At 31.0% G+C, this 21,694-nt stretch overlaps 1 protein-coding gene across 3 annotated transcripts in view; it reads right to left on the bottom strand.

Annotated features, from left to right (window-relative positions):
* LOC114339351 (cholinesterase 1) overlaps nt 1-21,694 on the bottom strand; it is a 57,711-nt gene that overhangs the window by 10,630 nt on the left and 25,387 nt on the right. For all 3 annotated transcript variants that reach the window (XM_028289986.2, XM_050651452.1, XM_050651453.1), the window contains exons 3-6: nt 15,371-15,710; nt 10,290-10,486; nt 8,207-8,384; nt 7,658-7,821 (exon numbers count right to left, since the gene is read on the bottom strand). In XM_028289986.2, the coding sequence (XP_028145787.2) occupies nt 7,658-7,821; nt 8,207-8,384; nt 10,290-10,486; nt 15,371-15,710 (879 nt within the window). The remainder of the gene's footprint in view (nt 1-7,657; nt 7,822-8,206; nt 8,385-10,289; nt 10,487-15,370; nt 15,711-21,694) is intronic.

Below are 21,694 nucleotides of genomic sequence, written 5' to 3'. Positions count from 1 at the left end.
ACCCAGACGATACCGATTATTATTTCTACTACTGGAGTCATTCCGAAGACCCTCCTCGAAAGCATAAAAAAGCTGGGTCTGAATGAACATCTTTATAAGACCATGCAGAAAGCTGTACTACTCGCGACGGCCAGATGCGTACGAAAATTTCTGGGAGATACACCTGCATTCCAAGTCACCTAGGACTCGATAACACGGAAAGAGTCCCACCAGAGCTCAATCCTTTTGATACCGTAGGTATCTGGGATGAGTCAATTTTCCCCTTAGAGGGAGTGTGAGCCGTATGGCTAAATCTGATATAATAATAATAATAATGACTTTATTGCTTTTTTTTCAAAAAAAAAATACAAACTAGACAAACAGTAATAATTATAATAAAGCAAAAGGCGACGTTCGCTCTTAGATGATGTTCCTAGAAACACCAGCTAAGAAGCGCTCTTCCACGTAACCGCAATACAAATAATTACTATTCTAGTGTAACCTAAAGACCTTATTTACATGCTAAAATAAATTTATCGTATATGATAATAACACTAATTATCTATTTTTATTGAATAAATTTTTATTGAATAAACTTTGCAATCATTTAAACGAATGTAGCCAAATTTACTTGTTTATAATCTAAATTTTAAATTTTATGCTATTATTAAATAGAGACTTTTTTACGTTGGATTTAAATTGAGAGATGGGTAAAGTTTTGAAATTTTCAGGGATCATATTGTACAGATTAGCAATATTGTAAGAGAAGCAAGATCGAAATAACGAGGTTATATGTTTCGGTATATTAAGTTTATTTTTGAATCTGACATTAATATTATGTACTTCTGACCTTTTTTAACTTTTTTATATAAATAATAGGGCTTTTTGGTTAGCATTATTTTATGAAATAATACTGATCCGTGAAGAATACGCCTGTTACTAACATTTAACCATCCTAGATCTGCAAGATGCTTAGAAGTTGGATTTCGACGTCTGATACCACAAATGAAACGGACACACATATTTTGAATTCGTTGCAAACGATTCTGATCTAGTTGTGTTAATGCTGGTCCATATATTACATCACAGTAATTAAACTGTGAAAGCACAAAACTATTGCAGAGCATAATTTTAGTGGTTCTATTAAACATTTGTCTATGTGAGAATAAAAGTTTTAAATTACAAAATGCTTTCTGAATTATTGATGAAATATGATTAGAGAACGTTAGGGAGTCATCTAATATGAGTCCCAGGTTTTTTTCACAATTAGATAGAATTAAATTTTCGTTATTGATTTTTAAATGTATTTTATTATTTACTCGATTTTTCTCTATTCTACGTCCAAACAGCATGGCTTTGGATTTTGAGGGATTTATGCTTAAGCAGAATTTGTTTGAAATGTCTGAAATAGATTTTAGTTCTTTATTAATTTTAGAACAAGCATTTTAAACTTCTGATTCTTTAAACTCTAAGTACAATTGTGTGTCATCTGCATAATAGTGAGATTTCATATAATTTAAATAACTTGAGAACTGGGAGGTGTATATCGAAAACAACAAAGGTCCCAATATAGAACCTTGTGGAACTCCTCGTGATAGGTATATTTTATTTGACGACCTTTTATTTAAAAACACGCTTTGAGATCTTTGATCTAAATATGACTTCAACATTTTTTGCCCTTGTTTATTAAAAGACATAAAATTACATAGTGAGAGAAGTAGAGGGTGGTTAATTTTATCAAATGCCTTCGAGTAATCTAATAAAACTAGTATGCACAGGTTGTTGGAGTCAATATAAGAGTAAATGTCATCTAAAACTTTAAGAAGTGCGGTAGTGCAGCTATATCCAGGACGGAAACCTGACTGATGTTCTGGTAGGAGGTGAAATTTGGTAATGTGTTGCCTAATTTGTTCATCCATCACTTTTTCTAGGATTTTAGAAAAGGTACATAGAATGCTTATGGGACGCAGCTCATTGTAGTCAACAGGACTATCAGTTTTTGGAAGAGGTATGACTTTCGACTCTTTCCAAACAGAAGGGAAAATAGATTTTTGTAGACAAAAATTAAATATGTGAGTAATAAATGGTAAAATGTAGGGGCAACAATAAAGAATCATAGTGATATTAATGTTATCATGTCCAGAAGCGTTTGATTTTATTGAAAGTATTTTTTCATATACCTTTAACTCATCAATTACTGTAAAACTAAAATTATCAACACCAGGAAATTTAGAAGAAGAATAGTGGTTTAAAACGTCAGCATCAGGAATGTCTTGACCACCAATACCATGAACGAAATAATTATTTATAGAATCCGGATCTTGCAAATGATCAGGAATAAATGACGACGATTTTTTATTACTAATGATGTTATGCTTCTTCATTTCTTTCCACATATTTTTTCCTCGCCGTAACTGGAATTCAAAATACGCCTTCTTTTCGCGTTTAATTGCATGATTAACTTCATTACGAATTGATTTGTAAAAATTCCAATGATTCTCATTTTTTGATTTTTTAAATTTTAATAATGCTTTATCCCTTAATTTCATCATATACCTTAATGTGTCTGTTAACCATGGAGCCTTTTGTCTTGTAATTTTAATTTGACGAAGAGGTGCATGAATTTGAAATAAATTTAGAATAGTGGAATTTAATACGTTGATTTTACTTTCAATATCATTAAGTAGATAAATTTGTTGAAGGTCGGAAGCTGCTAGATCTCGATGAAAATAATGCGGTTCAAAATTTCTAAAGTCACGAAAAGTGAATTCAAAAGGTTTAAATTTTTTTATACCCGGTGATCCAAAGTAACAAGATGGCATGGAGTGATCTGATACTAAAGGACACTTAGTAACTTTTACATTACTGATTTTTAAAGCTTCCGTACATAATATAATATCGAGTAGTTTTGGACCACTTGTTGGTTGGTCAACAACTTGAGTAAGGCTGTAAGTGTCAAAAATTGACTGTAGAGTTCTACATTGTAGGCTACTCGGTTCTAAAAAATTAATATTAAGATCCCCAGCAAAAACAATATAGTCATACGATGGCGATAATGTACCTAAACATAAGTCAAGATCGTTAGCGAAATCGTGATAAGAAAAATCATTAGGCCTGTAAAGTGAACCCAAAGCGTAAGTTTTATTATTATAACAAAACGAAATCCATAACTGTTCGGAAGTAATATTGTCCAGATTAGTAATAGGTTTAGGCTTTAAACTATTTTTAATATATACAGCAGTACCTCCACCTATTCTCAAAGATCTATCCCGTCTGAAAATTTTTTATCCCGGTAAATCGACTACTCTATTTACAATATTTGGTTTTAGCCAGGACTCCGATACTGTAATTAAGTCAAATTTACTAAACACAGCATCTTTAAAAGCAATAAAGTTAGCCAAGATAGATCTTGCATTTATATGACAAACAGATAATGGCTCATTCATTTTATTAAATAAGTACAAAATCTATCAAAATATATTCAAACTAAATAATACCCAAATTTAAGCGTGTTGAAAAAACGTATTATGAAAATTAAAAAAAAAATTTACAGATATACTAAGCTGAAAAGAATTGAAAATAAATGTACAATTTTAAAATATTGTTTTTTTTTTAGTTAATGTTGTCTATATAAGCATTCATATAATTTTTAGTTGTTATATTGACGCATAGTTACAAATATTGATATGAACGACATAAAACTCGTTTAATTATAAAAATAAATAAATTCCCTAATCACCAGAATACAAAAGAAGAAAAATACATTAGTATAATCTAGCATAAAAATCTAAGAAACAAAATTAGAGTTCATTCCACCAAAAAGAAATAAAGGAGCCTTTATTTTCTAGCGTTCGCAGTTTGTTTCTGATTTCTCGTTTTAGGGCTGTAGTTAATTTTTCCTCGCTTCCGTTTCTTGAACACTGGCTTCTCACTCTGTTGGATCGAAGTGCCGGCCTCAGTATGTTTATGAACAGTAATATTTTGGTTGGATTTAGTGCTACATGTATCACTTTCATCTGAAGACGGCGAGTCTACTTGTTGTTCTAGGTCTTCCAAATCATCTACTGTGTATATCTGGTCCTCTATTTCTAATTTATAACCTCTTATCTTAGCTCGCAGGTTCTGTTCTCTGGCTAACTTTAAATGTTTTGAGAGTTTTTTTTGTATTACCCGGTCCTCAACGGATGCATCATTTACTATTGATATACCTGTTCCTTTTAATTTTACAATATTTTTATACAGATCTTGCTTTCTTAAAAAGGAGACAAACTCGAGAAATACAGGAGACTTTTGAGGATCTCTTTGTGTTTGATAGACGTTGTTGATGTCTTCTGCTTTGAGATTTATCTCTAAAAGGGAATTTAATTTTGCAAGAACTTCTGACAGTAAATTATTCTTATCTGTGATTTTGAAGCCAAATATAACCACATTATTTTTTCTTATCTTTCTATCTAGAAAGCAAACTTTATTTTCAAGTTCAATTACTTTTTTATTTTGTTCTATTATTTGCGAAATGTTGTCCAAACTAGCAGCAATTTCATTTTTAATTTCAAGTGTTTGTTTACTAGTAACTTCTTTAATCGCGTTATGTATAAGATTGGTCAGGTCTGAAACGGTAAGTTGAGATATATTTGTAGCTTCGTTATTAACGTCTACCATTATTTACCGCAGTGACTCGTCTATTAATTTTGGTGGAATTGATGTCTAGCAAGAATATACGACAAAAAGTGACTTCAGCTACTTTACTGGATTTTAGTCTTTATTCGCTTCTATTTAAGGATTTTCTGCAATTTAGGTGTATTTATCTAATATTTTTAACTCACTTTTTAGATGAAGATGTCCGTGCACTTTTGTGGATTAGTTGTTGAAGAACTCACTTGTTTTTATCATTTTTGTACCACTTAAATTTACTAAATAGCAGGAGCGATTTTATACACGTGTATACACCATCAAATTACCAATCGAGGTCTAATTTCTCATCTTTAGTACTATCCCTGGATTATAAGCTTTCATTTGACACCTTATTTGTCATTCTACCTAGTACAATGACGGAGAAGTAAACGTTCTTATTCTATTATTCTTATAGGTACATTTAACATTGATTGAAATTATGAAAGAAATGGCATGGCAACACTGACTCACAAACATAAGATTCAGCTGTGCGTTACATAGGGTGCACTAATAACCAAGATGTCCGAAATATGTATTATATTCTCATTAATAAAAAATTTAGCTATTGTATAAAAATGGGACTATACTAACGAATACCTAATAAAGGTAGAATGTGAAATTAAAGGTAAAAAGTGGTGATAATAGGGCTTTTCATCGATTGTCATTTGTTTCGAGCTTCTGTCATGTGTCACATAATATTAATATATCTACGTCATACGTTTTTGTTTTGTATTATTGTATATACCAATAACGTATGTCGTACATATATTAATATTATGTGACACATGACAGAAGCTCGAAACAAATGACAATCGATGAAAAGCCCTATTGGAGCATAATTGACAACGCTTCAGATAGTCAAAAACCACTATCCACAATGAGTTAACAACTCTGTTCGATGAGACCGGGAAAAGAAAAAACTGTTTATAATGGGCGATCTAAACGGCAGAATAGGGAGAGCCATGGGAAGTAGGAAGTGAGATAGTGAGGAAGTTCTGAGAGACAGAAAGTAATGACAACGGAAAAATACTTATCGAAACTTGTGCGGAATAAATCTTAAAGATACGGAATGTTTTTTAACATAAAGAGATCCACAAATATGCCTGGGTACAACGAACGAGGAGACTGAAATGATTATTAGTAGTAATAGACAGAATATAAACAAGAATAAAAACTAAAGACGCCAAGGTATACAGAGAAGTCGGATACAGCTCTGATCATCATCTACTAAAAGCAAAAATCTATTTTCCATACTACATAGTTGCCGATACGGAAAATATACCTGGAACACAAAATATCTAGTACAAGCCGCCAAAATATAAGGACTCCTGGAAGATCCCTCCCTAACCTTTCTCTACAAGCTAAGGTTGAGCCAAAAGCTAAGCGAACTTTACGACATTACACTAAAGACATTATATAAAACACCGTACAAGCAATACATCAAGCGGCATGTGAAAGCCTAAAAGTGATAGAAAAATACAAGAATATAAAAAATAATAGTGGTACAAAGTACTGGTTAAAGATCCATAGCACAGCTGGAAGAAGAAGAAAAAAAGAGAAATATAATATCTGCTTGGTAGCAAAGAATCAATAGAACAGGAAAAGTTATATTATAAGATTGAACAGCGAGGCAAAAAAAGAAGTAATTAAAACAAAAATTTAATATTGGGATAACAAATAAGTAAAAGTAAGCAACTACTTAGGGGGTATTAGACCACAAAAATCTTGAAGGTTGTTAAAAAATCTCAGGACTCAGGACAACTAAACGATCCAACTAGAAAGCCAATAAGTTTTACAACTTGAAAACCTATTACAAAAAACTAAAGAAAGAAAAAAATGGAGAAAACTTTGAAAAGTTAAAAACGGTCGAGCTCCTGGATAATGTGCAGTGTATATGAAATGTCAGAACGGAGAACAACTATTGAAGCAGTATCTATTAGTAGTCCTGTTTTGTGTCAAAACTGTCAAAACAAGACGACATATATATTTTTGAGAATTTTAGGTACGCAAGACATATGAGGCCCCTAGAACATAAGGGGTGTAAGTGACAATTTTTAGAAAATTGGGTTAAATACAAAGATAGACTCCTAAATACATAGAAAACATGGTGGCTTCAAACTTTCTACATAAGCTGACAATAACATGATCAAAAATGACATGTCATTGAAAACATGCTAAGTAGTATCTACATATATATACCTAGATTTTTAAATAATTTGTCTAGAACTCTGAACAAAGTTTTCTCAAAACTTATCACTTACACCCCTTGTGTTCTAAGGGTCTAATATTAAACTTATTTGTAGAATATCGTTTGCTCAAAATTTATTTATTTATTTATTTATTTATTTATTTAAGAAACAAACAGGCAAAGCCTAATTACATGTTTCTATACATTATTACAACGATTATATTGAAATCAAATGACAAAAAAAAGGAAAAAAAAGAACGTAAAGAACTTAAATATTATAAATGTTATAAGGTGTAAACGTATACATACAAAAAATAAAAAAAAACCAAAAAAAAAACGTTTAATAATAAAAAAAGAAGAAAAAAAAGTGCATTTATATCAAGAACAGAAATAACCTGCGTATACCTATTCGTGCATTGCGAGCTCACCAAGACAGCAAGTATTTACCCACATATTTGGTTGGTTTTTGATGTTTTGTTTTTGAAAGTATATATAGATGTTAACATAAACTTAAAATAAAATATTCAACATAAGTATGTGATAATATTAAGAGTGAGGTACTAATGTGACAACATTTAATCATTAGTGTATATCCCTTTGATTTCACGCTTAAATTTTGGTAGATTTGTGTCAAATATATTTACAGAAAAAAAGATGTCATTGTGTATATGACATAGTCGAGTTATCTGTCTATCATCATTTACCAAATACAAATTTTGAGAACGATATATTATTATATCGTACGTAACTCTATATTATAAGTTTATATGTTCTGGTCATTTTAATATAGTTTTTGAACATGAATATAACTTTACTTACCCTCATAAGTCTTGTGTTAGATAAAGCGATCGGAAAAATGCTAAAATATTCTTTTTTGATCTTCTTACCCAGCGCTGCCTTATCAGACTTATCAGCGTTCAAATCATCAGGAACCAATAGGTCGTGATTAGAATCAAATTTCAATAACCATACTTTCAGTAAAACTAAAATAAATATTCATATTTAAAAAACATTTTTCATATGGGGAGCTAAGTATCAACTAGCCATTTGATAAAGATTGCGAAATAGTGCGAAATGGTGCGAAATAGTGCGAAATTAGAAAGAATTAAGATTAACACAGATAGAATAGAACATTCGATCATTGAGGAAAAAAATTAGTTAACATATGTTTTATTAAAAAATTATTATTTTTATTAAATGTTCAAAAACAGACCGAATGGAACACATCAACAATTTTGGTTTTAAGCGATATTTTACAACTATAGGTTGTTTCTCTATTTTACTATATCCCTTCCTGACCTGACTATCCATGATACCCAACTAGGTCTATATGCTCATATATAGCAATAAAATTATTATAAAACTTACGTGGCAATTCGTCAAAATATCCTTCCAATGATGTGTAACCTGCCAAAATAGGCACATGGTGGAATTTCCCTTCCTTTAGAAGTTGGTGCGAATTTTCAGTTATAACTGCCCCTGAATGATTAGGTTCTTTGACTGGCGTAAATACTAAACCTTGTAGAGGATTTGAAGCTACAACTTTCTGAAAGTATAAAAAATCGATACAGTTTTATATTGTAAATTTAAAGTTTTTTCTACTTAAAAAACTTTAGAGAGAGCAGCATATGTGCCTCCTGATGGGAGACTAATAAGTTTCGAAACCGGTAGAGGTGCTTCCGGCTGTAGTTTCGTGTTGCAACGAAACTGAAAATGGTTATTCATTTTTGATTTACATGTTTACTCCGATTGGAGTACGAAGGGAACCATTCTAGTTGGAACTTTACTGCGCCGAGCAGATGGGACGTGAATTATAAATTTTAAAATTCCCTCATCTTCCTTAGTCTCAGCATCCGTTATGGCTTGCAAATTGTAGAAGCCTCTGAGATGTTACCAGAAAAGGTTCCCATTGTTTTTAGTCTGGTAGGATGTAGAATAGCATTTTTGGATATTGTTTTATGTGCTATTAGATTGAAAACTTAGTTTTTTGATAGCAGTTGCCGCTAGGGCATCCCTGTCATTTCGTTCGTTGTAATCCGTGACTGCACGCCGGGGTTTGTCCTAGTTGGGTCAGAGAGAGCAGCATATGTGCCTCCTGATGAGACACTAATAAGTTTCGAAACCGGTAGAGGCGCTTGCTGCACTCTCTGATTGAACTGGAATAATGATGCGGCTGTAGTTTCGTGTTGCAACGAAATTGAAAATGGTTATTCATTTTTTATTTTTTTCTAGTTATTAATAACAAAACAGAATATTCAAAGTGACATAGTAAAAATCTATGCCTCTATGCAAACCAGATATTCATAAACTCGTAAAGATATGTGCTAACCTTCACACATTGACCAGCCAGACATTGGATCGTATGAATAAAAATGAGAATGTAGTTTAATACTCCAAATTTTGGAGTACATACTCCATGTGGTAGTATATACTCTTCCGTACGGTGAGTAGAAACTCATCACATCAATATATTTTTATTCATATGAAATAGAGTATAAACTTATATTTTATGCGCATACTCATGAGAACATACTCGGAGTTTGTACTCCGTTTATATCCATCAGCTGAATGTCAGACTCAACTGCCTACATCGAAGTGGTAAACCTTAAAACTGTCAGAACCTCAAAAACAAGAATTTTTTTTACAAATCAAAAATGAAATTTTTTAAACAGTTTAAATAAGTTGTAATACGTTTTTCCCAAAAAGTGCTTTATTTTTTGGTTATTTCACGTTAAAGTATTCCATTTGGAATTTGACGAATATGAACCTATTTTTTCATTAGCTATAACTCTGCTTCTAATAGTGACCTAATATAAATACACTATTTTTTTCAATTTTTTACAGGCTATATTTTTGCTAAGAATGTTTTTTCGACAAAATACCTACTTTTTGAATTATTTGCGAAAAACCGTCTAAAAGCGTGGTTATTTTGTTGAAAAATGAACATATTCACTCGCAAATAACTCGAAAAGTATTGACTTAATGAAAAAACTTTATAGAAAAAAAGTTACTTAAAATTAGTGTATTTATCCTTTTCCGGACTTACTTTGTACGTATAGTTTTTCACCCCCGAGAAGGAGTGAAACTCACCCCCAGGACAAAAGCACACCTCGGCACAATATTAATTTTTTTTCTTTGACTTGTTAGCTACGTGTATGCCAAATTTCATGTCAATCTAAGCGGTTCTTTAAAATTTAGAGGTTTTGCAATATTTTACTGTTAAAGAACGTACTATCATTGTATAACTAGACCATGTGTAGATAAACAATGGTACTATTAGTGAATTTACAAAAATATATGAAAAAATATATATGTCAAATATATTTAAAAAGAAAAGTACTATTACGCTATTACTTTTAGTATAGGAAAGTATGTAGGTACATAGAGTATATTATACATTGAGTAATGCTAAATTTACTATACATTTTTTAGTGACTTTAAAAATTCTTACACTGCTCATTATTGAACTTGCAGCTTCTTGTAATTCATCAATATCAAGTTCTTTCAAACCAGCTAAGATAGTGGAAGAAGAATGGGTACTAATGTCGAATTTTTCTGCCAGTTCCTTAGTAACTTCTGGAAGGCCTTTCGCCAAAGACCAAGGGCTTAAAGACGATCCTGAATTTAAAATGGCTTTGCTAAAAAGACCTAAAATAATAAATCGAAATTTATAAAGAACACTTAAATTTTCAATAACGATAAAATCATTTCATACGAAAACTAATTTATTATAATTTTCTGTGTATTATTTTGACCGTTGCGTTTGCGTTTGTGGAATCTTCTACAAACATTTTCTTACAAAAGTAAACCAAATTTTTAACGAATAAATACGCGGAAAATATAATAGTCCAGAAAGCCACTGCGCATCCGCTAGGAAAAATGTTCTGATTCGGATTGTTTGCAAAATCTTATTTAAAAAGGACTGCTTTTAACAAATTTGCATGTTGCCAGGACCAAAAGGTGGTCAAAAATTTTTTAAACGTTTTTTTTGTTTTTTCCTAAAATTATTTTTTTTTGCATGGAAAAAAGTTTTTTTTTTTAGGTTTTTTGGATCATTCCAAACAGAAAAGGTCTTTAGTGACTTTTCTCTAAAAATGATAGTTTTTGACATATAGCGTAGGAAACAGAGGTTGAACCTTGCGAAATGGACACAAGTCCGGTTTTATTTATTTTTTCGTTATATCAGGGGTGCTTATTATAAGACTAACTTTTTCTGAAAAAATTTCGCCCCGGAACCCCCTTTTAGCCCCTTTAAAGGGGGTAATTTGTGGTTTTTGCGGAACGTAGCCCTTCCTGTACCTTTTACAATTTTTTTTATATAAATATGAAGAGGACTATATTTTCTACGATTTATATTGGACAAAATATGTCTATCATCCACCGTTTAGCTGAGGTGACGCCCCAAAGTTGACAAGTTTTTAAAAAAGATGTTTTAAAAAAATATATATTTTTCCCCAACTGTAAGGGAAATTAAGAAGAAATTCTGCGGCAATTATTCACAAATAAGTGAGAGATTTTTTGGTATAGGTTTCACTTAAGGGTAATTGCCCTATTTTCAATTACAGGGTGTTACATTTTAAAAAACCCCTTTTTATACCATCTGAACAGTTTATGCTAGAGTAAAAAGACTTTAAACCATCAGCCAAAGACTTTCAGACACCATGTACTGGTGCTATTTACAAATTTGTATAATGCATCCCCATTTTTTCCCCGGAACCACCCAAAAAAAAGAAGAATTAATAAATAAAGTGATTTTCTTGGAATCCTTTACACACAATGCCCTTTATTAATATGCTTCATATATCATTTTGTGCTCGTTATTATTACCCATTCATGGACACCAAAAGCGATTTTCTAGTGCTACCCCTGTAGCAAAAAAAAAAATAAATAAAATGGGGGGTTGAAATTTTTTTTTGCTTTTTGATTTATATGGGCATATGCTTCATTAATAGTGCTTTTCAAAAATATATATGGTTATTGCAACATCCCTGCGGAACCCACCCCTATCCTTGAAAATATACTGCAGAAACTACCCCTATCACTTGGCGAGGATGTTTTTACGATTTTCTCATTACCTATGCATTCTTTTTAAACAAAACTTAACAAGGTTAAAGACCACTATTTACTCTAAAAATTAGGTCGTATTCATTTTTTTTGTATAAGCAACCGTTACGGCACAGTGGCGCCGTAAACCTCATATATGCTTTGGCGGGCTCCAGTTTTTGTTTTTTTTTCGTCATCTGTTCGTTTTATTGATAAAGTACTTATGTAAAATAAAACAACACAGTGTAACCTACAAATTATGACCTAGGCACATTTTACAATCTTTCCGCAACATAACCAAAGTGGTGGCCCAAAATCAATTTTTGCATATTTTCGCCACCTACACGCATTTTATTGCATTAATGCTACCTTAATAGCACAATATTTACCCTTAAGTGGTCGCTAAGCAGTGGCTGATGCAGGAAGGGGTGATGGGAGTGATCACCTCCCCCAACTCTCAAACCAAGTGATATTATATTCAAAGATTATAAAAATATTCATTTACTTTTATAGAAATACTTATTATATTATATTATTATTTTTATAAGAATGGCGTACTTTTTATGCTTTACCGACAGTAAAGGATCCAGCATCGTTAAGAGGGGGGTGCCAATTGGCTAAATTTCTATAAAAATAAAAGAATATTTTTATAATCTTTGAATATAATATCACTTGGTTTAAGAGGGGGGAGAGGTGATCACCCCGATCACCCCTCCCTGGATCCGCCACTGCTTAGCGACCACCTAAGGGTAAATATTGTGCTATTAAGGTAGCATTAATGCAATAAAATGCGTGTAGGTGGTGAAAATATGCAAAAATTGATTTTGGACCACCACTGTGGCTTTGGGGCGCAAAGATTGTAAAATGTGCATGAGTTATAATTTGTAGGTTACACTGTGTTGTTTTATTTTACATAAGTACTTTATCAATAAAACGAACAGATGACGAAAAAAAAAACAAAAACTGGAGCCCGCCAAAGCATATATGAGGTTTACGGCGCCACTGTGCCGTAACGGTTGCTTATATGAAAAAAATGATTAGGACCTAATTTTTAGAGTAAATAGTGGTTTTTAAACTTGTATAAGTTTTGTGTAAAAATAATGCATAGATAATGACAAAATCGTAAAAACATGCTCGCCAAGGGATAGGGGTAGTTTCTGCAGTATATTTTCAAGGATAGGGGTAGTTTCCGCAGGGATGTTGCAATAACCATATATATTTTTGAAAAGCACTATTGATGGAGCATATGCCCATGTGGATCAAAAAGCAAAAAACAAAAAATATTTTCAACCTTTCATTTTATTTATTTTTTTTGGCTACAGGGGTTGCACTAAGAAATCGCTTTTGGTGTCCGTGCATGGGTAATAATAACGTGCACAAAATGATATATGAAGCATATTAATAAAGGGCATTGTGTGTGAAGTATTCCAAGAAAATCACTTTATTTATTAATTCTTCTTCTTTTGGGGTGGTTCCGGGAAAAATGGGGGAGCATTATACAAATTTATAAATAGCACCAGTACATGGGTAATCGCTGAAATTCTTTTTACTCTAGCATAAACGGTTCAGATGGTATAAAAAGGGGTTTTTTAAAATGTAACAACCTGTAATTAAAAAAAGGCAATTACCCTTAAGTGAAACCTATACCAAAAAATCAATCAATTATTTGTGAATAATTGCCGCAGGATTTCTTCTTAATTTCCGTTACAGTTAGGGAAAAATATATATTTTTTAAAAACATCTTTTTTAAAAACTTATCAACTTTGGGCGCCACCCCCGCTAAACGGTGGATGATAGACAGATGCTGTCGGAAATAAATCGTAGAAAATATAGTCCTCTTCATATTTCTATGAAAGAAATTTTTTGTAAAAGGTACAGGAAGGGCTACGTTCCGCAAAAACCACAAATTACCTCCTTTAAAGGGGTGAAAAGGGGGGTTCCGGGACGAAATTTTTTCAGAAAAAGTTAGTCTTATAATAAGCACCCCTTGATATAACGGAAAAAAAATAAAACCGGACTTGTGTCCATTTTGCAAGGTTCAACCTTTGTTTCCTACACTAATATAAGCGATTAAAAATTGAAAAATTGCGAAATCGGCCATTTTTAACCCTCAAAAACTATGTGAAAAACTGAAAATTTGAATGTTGCCAAGGTAGGTAGATATTCTTTAAACATCGCTTGATGAAATCCCGAAGAGTTTTATGCAATACAATATTCAAAACTCCTTTGTTTTTTAATTGCTAATCAAGCTTGCGCGACACTATTTTCCACCGACAGTATGGTGCAAATGAAAGGAATAAATTCGTTATTTCGTAATCCGGCGACTTTAAGCAAAAATCCCGAAACAGGTGATTTTTATTTTTAAGTTATGATATCGTGGCATATATGGTATACTAGTGACGTCATCCGTCTGGGCGTGATGACGTAATCGATGATTTTTTTAAATGAGAATAGGGGTCGTGTGCTAGCTCATTTGAAAGGTTCTTCAATTCTCTATTCAGTAGTATAATCATTTACATAATTATTAATACAGGGTGTCCAAATTTTTTTTATTAAATTAAATTATTTGACAAAAAAAAGAAGTGGAAGGACACCCTGTATAAATAATTATGTAAATGTTTAAATTACTGAATAGAGAATTGAAGAACCTTTCAAATGAGCTACCACACGACCCCTATTCTCATTTAAAAAAATCATCGGTTACGTCATCACGCCCAGACGGATGACGTCACTAGTATACCATATATGCCACGATATCATAACTTAAAAATAAAAATCGACCTGTTTCGGAATTTTTCCTTAAAGTCACCGGTTTACGAAATAACGAATTTATTCCTTTCATTTGCACCATACTGTCGGTGGAAAATAGTGTCGCGCACGCTTGATTAGCAATTAAAAAACAAAGGAGTTCTGAATATTGTATATAAAAAAACTCTTCGGGATTTCATCAATAGATGTTTAAAGAATATCTACCTACCTTGGCAACATTCAAATTTTCAGTTTTTCACATAGTTTTTGAGGGCTAAAAATGGCCGATTTCGCAATTTTTCAATTTTTAGTCGCTTATATGTCAAAAACTATCATTTTTAGAGAAAAGTCACTGCGACCTTTTCTGTTTGGAATGATCCAAAAAACCTAAAAAAACTTCTTTCCATGCAAAAAAAAATAATTTTAGGAAAAAAACAAAAAAAAATGTTTAAAAAATTTTTGACCACCTTTTGGTCCTGGCAACATGCAAATTTGTTAAAAGGAGTCCTTTTTGAGTAAGATTGTGCAAAAAATCCGAATCAGAATATTTTTCCTAGCGGATGCGCAGTGGCTTTCTGGACTATAAAAACATACCATTTGAAATTCGTGCATTACATAACGAGAGTTGAGAAAAACTATAAAATTACGACTACTACTAAAAGAATATTAAAAAATATTTATAATATATTAACTTTATATATTATAGATTATAACAAAATATATGTTCGGATACATTCTTACCCTTGGTTTGTGGAGCCTGTAACAAGTAAGCAACAGAAGCTGCTCCAGCGCTTTGTCCCCAAATAGTTATTTTTTCTGGATCACCTCCAAAGTTTTTAATGTTTTTCTTGATCCACTGAAGAGCTAATACCTGATCCTTGATACCGTTGTTTCCTGGTGCTACAGTATCTCCAAGTGACATGAAACCCAAAAATCCTACTCTATAGTGAATAGCCACGACAATAACATCTTCATAGAGAAGATAGTCTGGACTGTGATCATCAAAATCGGCAGATCCTCCGAAGAAAGCTCCTCCATATATCCATACTACTACTGGAAGATTGAGGTTGCTATCGGGTTTCTGGATAAAAATATAAATGATCAAAGATATTTCTTTAACTGTTTTTTTTTATACTTTATTTCACGTTAAGAACGGGACGTTTGGTTTATGCAGATCAGTGTTGCCAAAACTCTCAGGTAGATGTTGCTACTAGACTGACCGATACACGATTCATCATCATCAGACGGTGTGGCATCGGCGCGCTTCTATCGTCCATAAGAAATACATAGCCCTATCCACGCAACGTTCCGTTCTAAACGTGAAACGCTCTCTAGATACTTTATAGTCCAGGGCGGATCTGTTTTGAGATAGATGTTGAGAGGTGACTTTATTTTTTTTTGCAAAAATTGCTTGAAATTAACCCATATAATAATAATTGAGTTATCCTCCCACTCAAAAAGGTCCTGAACATTGTTTAAATAATCAAAATGTCAAAAAATGAAGGAAAAATTCTATTTTTTCTTCGTTTTTTGATTATATCTTTAAAAGTATTCACTTCCAAAAAAGTTGCACTAAAATAAAAGTTACGTAAATAAATTTCCTACAATATAAGATTGGTTAAAAATTTTTAAAATTGTTTCCCTTGTTGCAATCCAGCTTTCGCAAAAAAATTCATTTTTTCAAAATGTTGCAGGACTAAAAATAAAACAGATAGCAAGTTAAATTTTGTTTTACAAATAGAAGAATACTGTACCTTTCATTTGTAATTTGCAAAATTAAAATCGGTTAACTACCACGACGTTAGGAATTTTTTTAAATAAACATTAATTTTTGGTGCTACGCGCAGGACAGCGGTGTTCGATTCACACAAGTTGATTTCAACCAAAATTTCTTCCAATCTTTATCTAATATATTATTTTATTACTCTATATTTTGTTGTATGTTCATATTTTAATTCCACAAAAATCAAACTAATTTGATTATTGTTTGTGAAAAATTGTTTAAACAATTGCATATGTTTAAAAATAATAAACTTCTATTTTCTAAGTTAAAATATATGAACAAAAAAAGTTTTTCCTAAAAAAGTGTTACTTCAAAGGACAGAGTATTTGTTTTTATTTTGCAATAAACAAATTTAGTTATTTATTTTGAAATGTATTAAAAATTAAAATTTATCAATCATGATCAAAGGTCATTGGAATGCCCAATCAGAGCGAACGTATCCGTTGTCCTGCGCATGGCACCAAAAATAATGTTTATTTAAAAAATTCCTGACGCCGTGGTAGTTAACCGCTTCTAATTTTGCAAATTTCAAATGAAAGGTACAGTATTCTTTTATATGTAAAAAAAATCAACTTGCTGTCAGCTTTATTTTCTGTGCTGCAATATTTTGAAAAAATGAATTTTTTTTGCAAAAGCTGGATTGCAAAATTTATTTTGCAAAATCTATTAAACCGATCTTAATGAAATTTACAGTATTGTTTTATCATATCATAAACTTTTTCTGGGTGAAATATGAAGGTCCTATGTGTAGCATAAATGGTTGAAAAACGTAAAATGCGAATAATTGTTTTTTTATGTTTTTTTTTCGAAATTATTGCTATTTTGCAACAAGGGTGACAGTTTTTAAAATTTGTAACTAATCCTATATTATAGAAAATTTAATTATGCAACTTTTATGTCTGTGCAACTTTTTCGGAAATAAATACTTTTAAAGTTATAATCAAAAAACCAAGAAAAAAATCGAATTTTTCCTTTATTTTTTGATATTTTGATTATTTAAACAACGTTCCGGACCTTTTTGAGTTGGAGGATAACTCAAATATTATTATATGAGATATTTTCAAGCAATTTCTGGAAAAAATATGAGTCACCTCTCAACATCCAAATGTACTAATATTTTTACAGATGCGCCCTGGTGTATTATGAGTATAAATAAATTTTTCAACTTCATACAATATCATCCTATGTAAAATTTTTAGTCAAAATTATTTGGATTTAACCCAGATAAGACTAACTCGCGAAGTGTTTGTAGAGTCATAACAAAGTATAGTAAAAAATAATATCATTCATGATTTTCAAAAAATTTGGGTTTAGGTATCAAAAGTCTTATGATTGACTTTGTTTACATAAAGCGAGAAACTCAAATTTACATGCTTACGTTTTACTTATTAAAGTATTTTCTAATTTTTTATATGGTATCAAGTGCCTTTTGATAAAAAAAATTTAATATTCAGTAACCAAGTAATGTTTTTCAGGATTAATAGTTTGAAACATTGATAAACTCTGTTCGCTTAACTCAGACGCATTTTGACAGACATACAACGTAAAAATTCCTATTACCTCACGCTATTAACAGCTCAAACATACTTGTCATTGCATAATAAAATTATTTCATTGAGAAAAGAAGAGTTACTAGAAATAACGGGAGTGTATACTAAACTCATAAAATTTTCGGATATATTCAAAATATATAATTTCAGTTTTTATAATTTAACATAATTATAGCAAATAATAGGGTGATTCCATTTCAAATCACTCAATTTTGGACCAAAAAAACTTTTGGATCTCCGATTTATCTGAAAATTGGTACATAGCATCTGTGGGATGTAGAAATAAAACATTAGAGGTCGAATTGTCTTCTTCTTCTTCTTCTTCTTCTTCTTCTTTTTTTTTCTTGGTCTTCTTCTTCTTTTTCTCAAAATGTTATTTTTAGCGATTTTACAGTGATTTGGTACTTATTTAAACAAATTTGCATTTTTTATCGTAAAGTATCAATGGAATACATAATATTTTAATAGAAGGGATTCAAAAATGTCATTATATGGCACTATAACAAGTTATTTTGATTCAAAACAAGTTTTTGATCAAATTTTATAATGTAGAAAACGGTAAAATACCGTTTTTTATATTTTCCTCCATCCCCAAAATACGTCATCGTCCATTTAACTGAAAATTTGCCCACATATAGCTAAAACATAGGACTTTAAGTGGTTAGAAGGATTTGAATTATATTACAATACCAAAAAGTTACATGCAATATCATAGTCAAAAATATAGGCGTCTACTGTAAGTACAATTAACTCGGAAAATATCGACCTCACGACAAAAATTGTTAAAAAGAAATTATAATAATGGTAAATACGATTTATTTGAAACAATTTCAGTTCCTACCATTTTTGTCGGAAAGTTATAAATGGCGGAGATATTGAGCAAAAACGGTTCTCCTTTAAAATCAAGATGGCGGCTAACGTAACGGAGGAATTCATTTGCGATTTTAAATTTAGGCTGCAACTGACCCCCTAAAGATTAAAAAAATAAAATTTTGTGCAGCTCGGCATGCAAGGTCAAATGCTATCCCGACTGGACTAATATACTTTTGAGTCTGATATCATTGCATGTAACTGTTTTGGTATTGTAATATAACTCAAATCCTTCTAACTACTTAAACTCCTATGTTTTGGCTATCTGTATGCAAATTTTCAGCCAAATCTATTATGAAATATTTTGGGAATGGAGGAAAATGTAATAAACGGTATTTTACGTTTTCTACATTATAAAATTTGATTAAATTTTTTTTTGAATCAAAATAACTTGTTATAACGCCATATAATGGCATTTTTGAATCCCTTTTATTAAAATATTATTTTTTCCATTGATACTTTACGATAGAAAATGCAAATTTGTTTAAATAAATACTAAATGACTGTAAAATCGCATAAAATAACATTTTGAGAAAAAAAAAGGAGAAGATTTTTTTACCTTAAATATCTCATTTTTGATCGGTCCCGCAGAAGCTATACACCAAGTTTCAGAAAAATCGGAGATCCAAAAGTTTTTGCCTGAGCGATTTGACATGGAATGTACCAATAATAAAATTGTATTATTTGCGCTGTTTATATTATTAGATATTAGTATAATTATTGTTGTTTCGTTGTTTGTTTACCCTTAATATTGACTATGAGCACGTGTGCTTAGTTGTATAGTAATTTCCAGCCGCGTCTAGACTATCCAAATGTAACTAACTTCACAAAAAAATATATTAAAACTAGAGAGTTGTGTCTGAGATTATCGAACCGACTATAGTACTCATTTTTTCAAGAAAATATTAGCACTCTTCCTAAAAATTTTCCCACTTATTCTATCTTCACTTTAAATAACTAACTTCACAAAAAAAATATACTAAAACCAGAGAGTTGTGTCTGAGATTATCGAACCGATTATAGTACTCATTTTTTCAAGAAAATATTAGCACTCTTCCTAAAAAATTTTTCCACTTATTCTATCTTCACTTTAAATGCTATAAAATCTTAATATGTGTTTTGAACAATCTAGCATTACTGTTAATTTATTATTTTTTTAGAAACAATATTTTTTTCCCCTTTAAATTTTAGCTAACGAATCAATGTAACTTCTGTATTGCCGTTTTTTTTTTTAAATTTGAGCATCTTTTGAGATACCTCTATGAATGAGAAGCATAATTCTTGTAATGCAGATAAATTATCTACCAATTGTAAACCATCGAGTTAACATGCTATACACTCTATGTTTTATTATTAATCACGATATATTATTATAACTATGACGATATTGAATATATGACCCGCAAAATCATAGAAGAGTACCGGAACTGGGGTTTAGAAGTAAATATAAAAAAAAAACGTAATATATGTGCGTCGGTGGTATACCGCAGGAGCTAGCGTTGGAAAATGAAATAACTCTTAATGACTGTCAGGAATATAAGTACTTGGGGCTTAATATTACAAAAGATGGAACATTAGACACGAATTTCCAAGAAAGGTGCATACAAGGAAGTAAAGCTATCGCATTATTGAACAAAATCCTATGGGCCAAAATATTTCCAAAGAAAATAAACATAACATCTTAACAACATTGTTAAACGCATTATAATATTTATAACAGCGAAGTTTGGCCAACTTAAATAATAAAAATATGAAAAAAAAATTTTAAGAAACGCTTTTCTTTAGTTACCAGTTACTAAAACTAAAAATTTATAAAAATCACTAAAAAGCAAAAAATAAAAAAAATAAAAAACTGTTAGACAGACTGAATATACAAAAATCTCACACATTCGTTAAAGTATTGAAAAAATCTAACACATTCGTTAAAGAAAAGCGCGGGGCGCGAAAAGTAAGAACGTATCTATCCTCAACCGTTTATTCGATCAAGACGCGCACCAAGCTTTTCTTTAACGAATGTGTTAGATTTTTTCAATTTTTTAACGAATGTGTGAGATTTTTGTATATTTAGTCTGTTTAACAGTTTTTTATTTTTTGCTTTTTAGTTGATTTTTTTTAATATTCAATTTTAGTAACTCGTAACTAAAGAAAAGCGTTTCTTAAAATTTTTTTTTATTTTTTTTTATTTTTTACTTTTTAGTCTTACATTTTTCAAACATTAAAATATATCGTCATGTTTAAAAATAGGATGAATATGACAGACATATTTTTTTGCATTTATTTTAACATTCGCTACATATATTGTATATTTTCTGTAATTTCTTCATTCATTTCTTAAATAAAAATCATTATTTACATATATTACAGTTTTCGTAGTCTTTTTATCTCTTCTAATGCTTTACTATTGCACGGTGTAGACCCTGTTAATTTCCACTCCATCCATTAAGGGTTCGTAACAAACTGAATTAATACGCCAAAACGAATTCTAATGTTAATTGCAGCACGAAACGTCTCTACCGGTGGTTTTTCTAAGACTACGTTAAAAACACGATTTTTTTATTTCGAGTTTTGCTTGAATTTTTGTTTCGTATCGTATCGAAATTTGTCACGAATAAGCGCCGATGTTAATATAAAAAAAGATATGAGCGTTCAAAATCGTCGCCGCTTAGGATGTTTATAAACATGATATACAAACAGGAAAAGTAGTCGGAATCGGCAACAATTTGAAACTTTATTGTTTATTTATGAAGCATTATGTAAACAATTAACGTAAAAAGTGAAATTATGTATAGTTCATATAATTAGCTACAATCTGTAAAAGTTTTAACTTTCTACATTGTAAAAAACAAGAGAATTTAAGCATTT

This window comes from Diabrotica virgifera, chromosome 5 (genome assembly GCF_917563875.1).
Source record: "Diabrotica virgifera virgifera chromosome 5, PGI_DIABVI_V3a".
Taxonomy (NCBI): Eukaryota; Metazoa; Arthropoda; class Insecta; order Coleoptera; family Chrysomelidae; genus Diabrotica; species Diabrotica virgifera.
The sequence above is the reverse complement of the archived record's forward strand: the minus strand, read 5'-3'. Positions and strand labels throughout refer to the sequence as shown.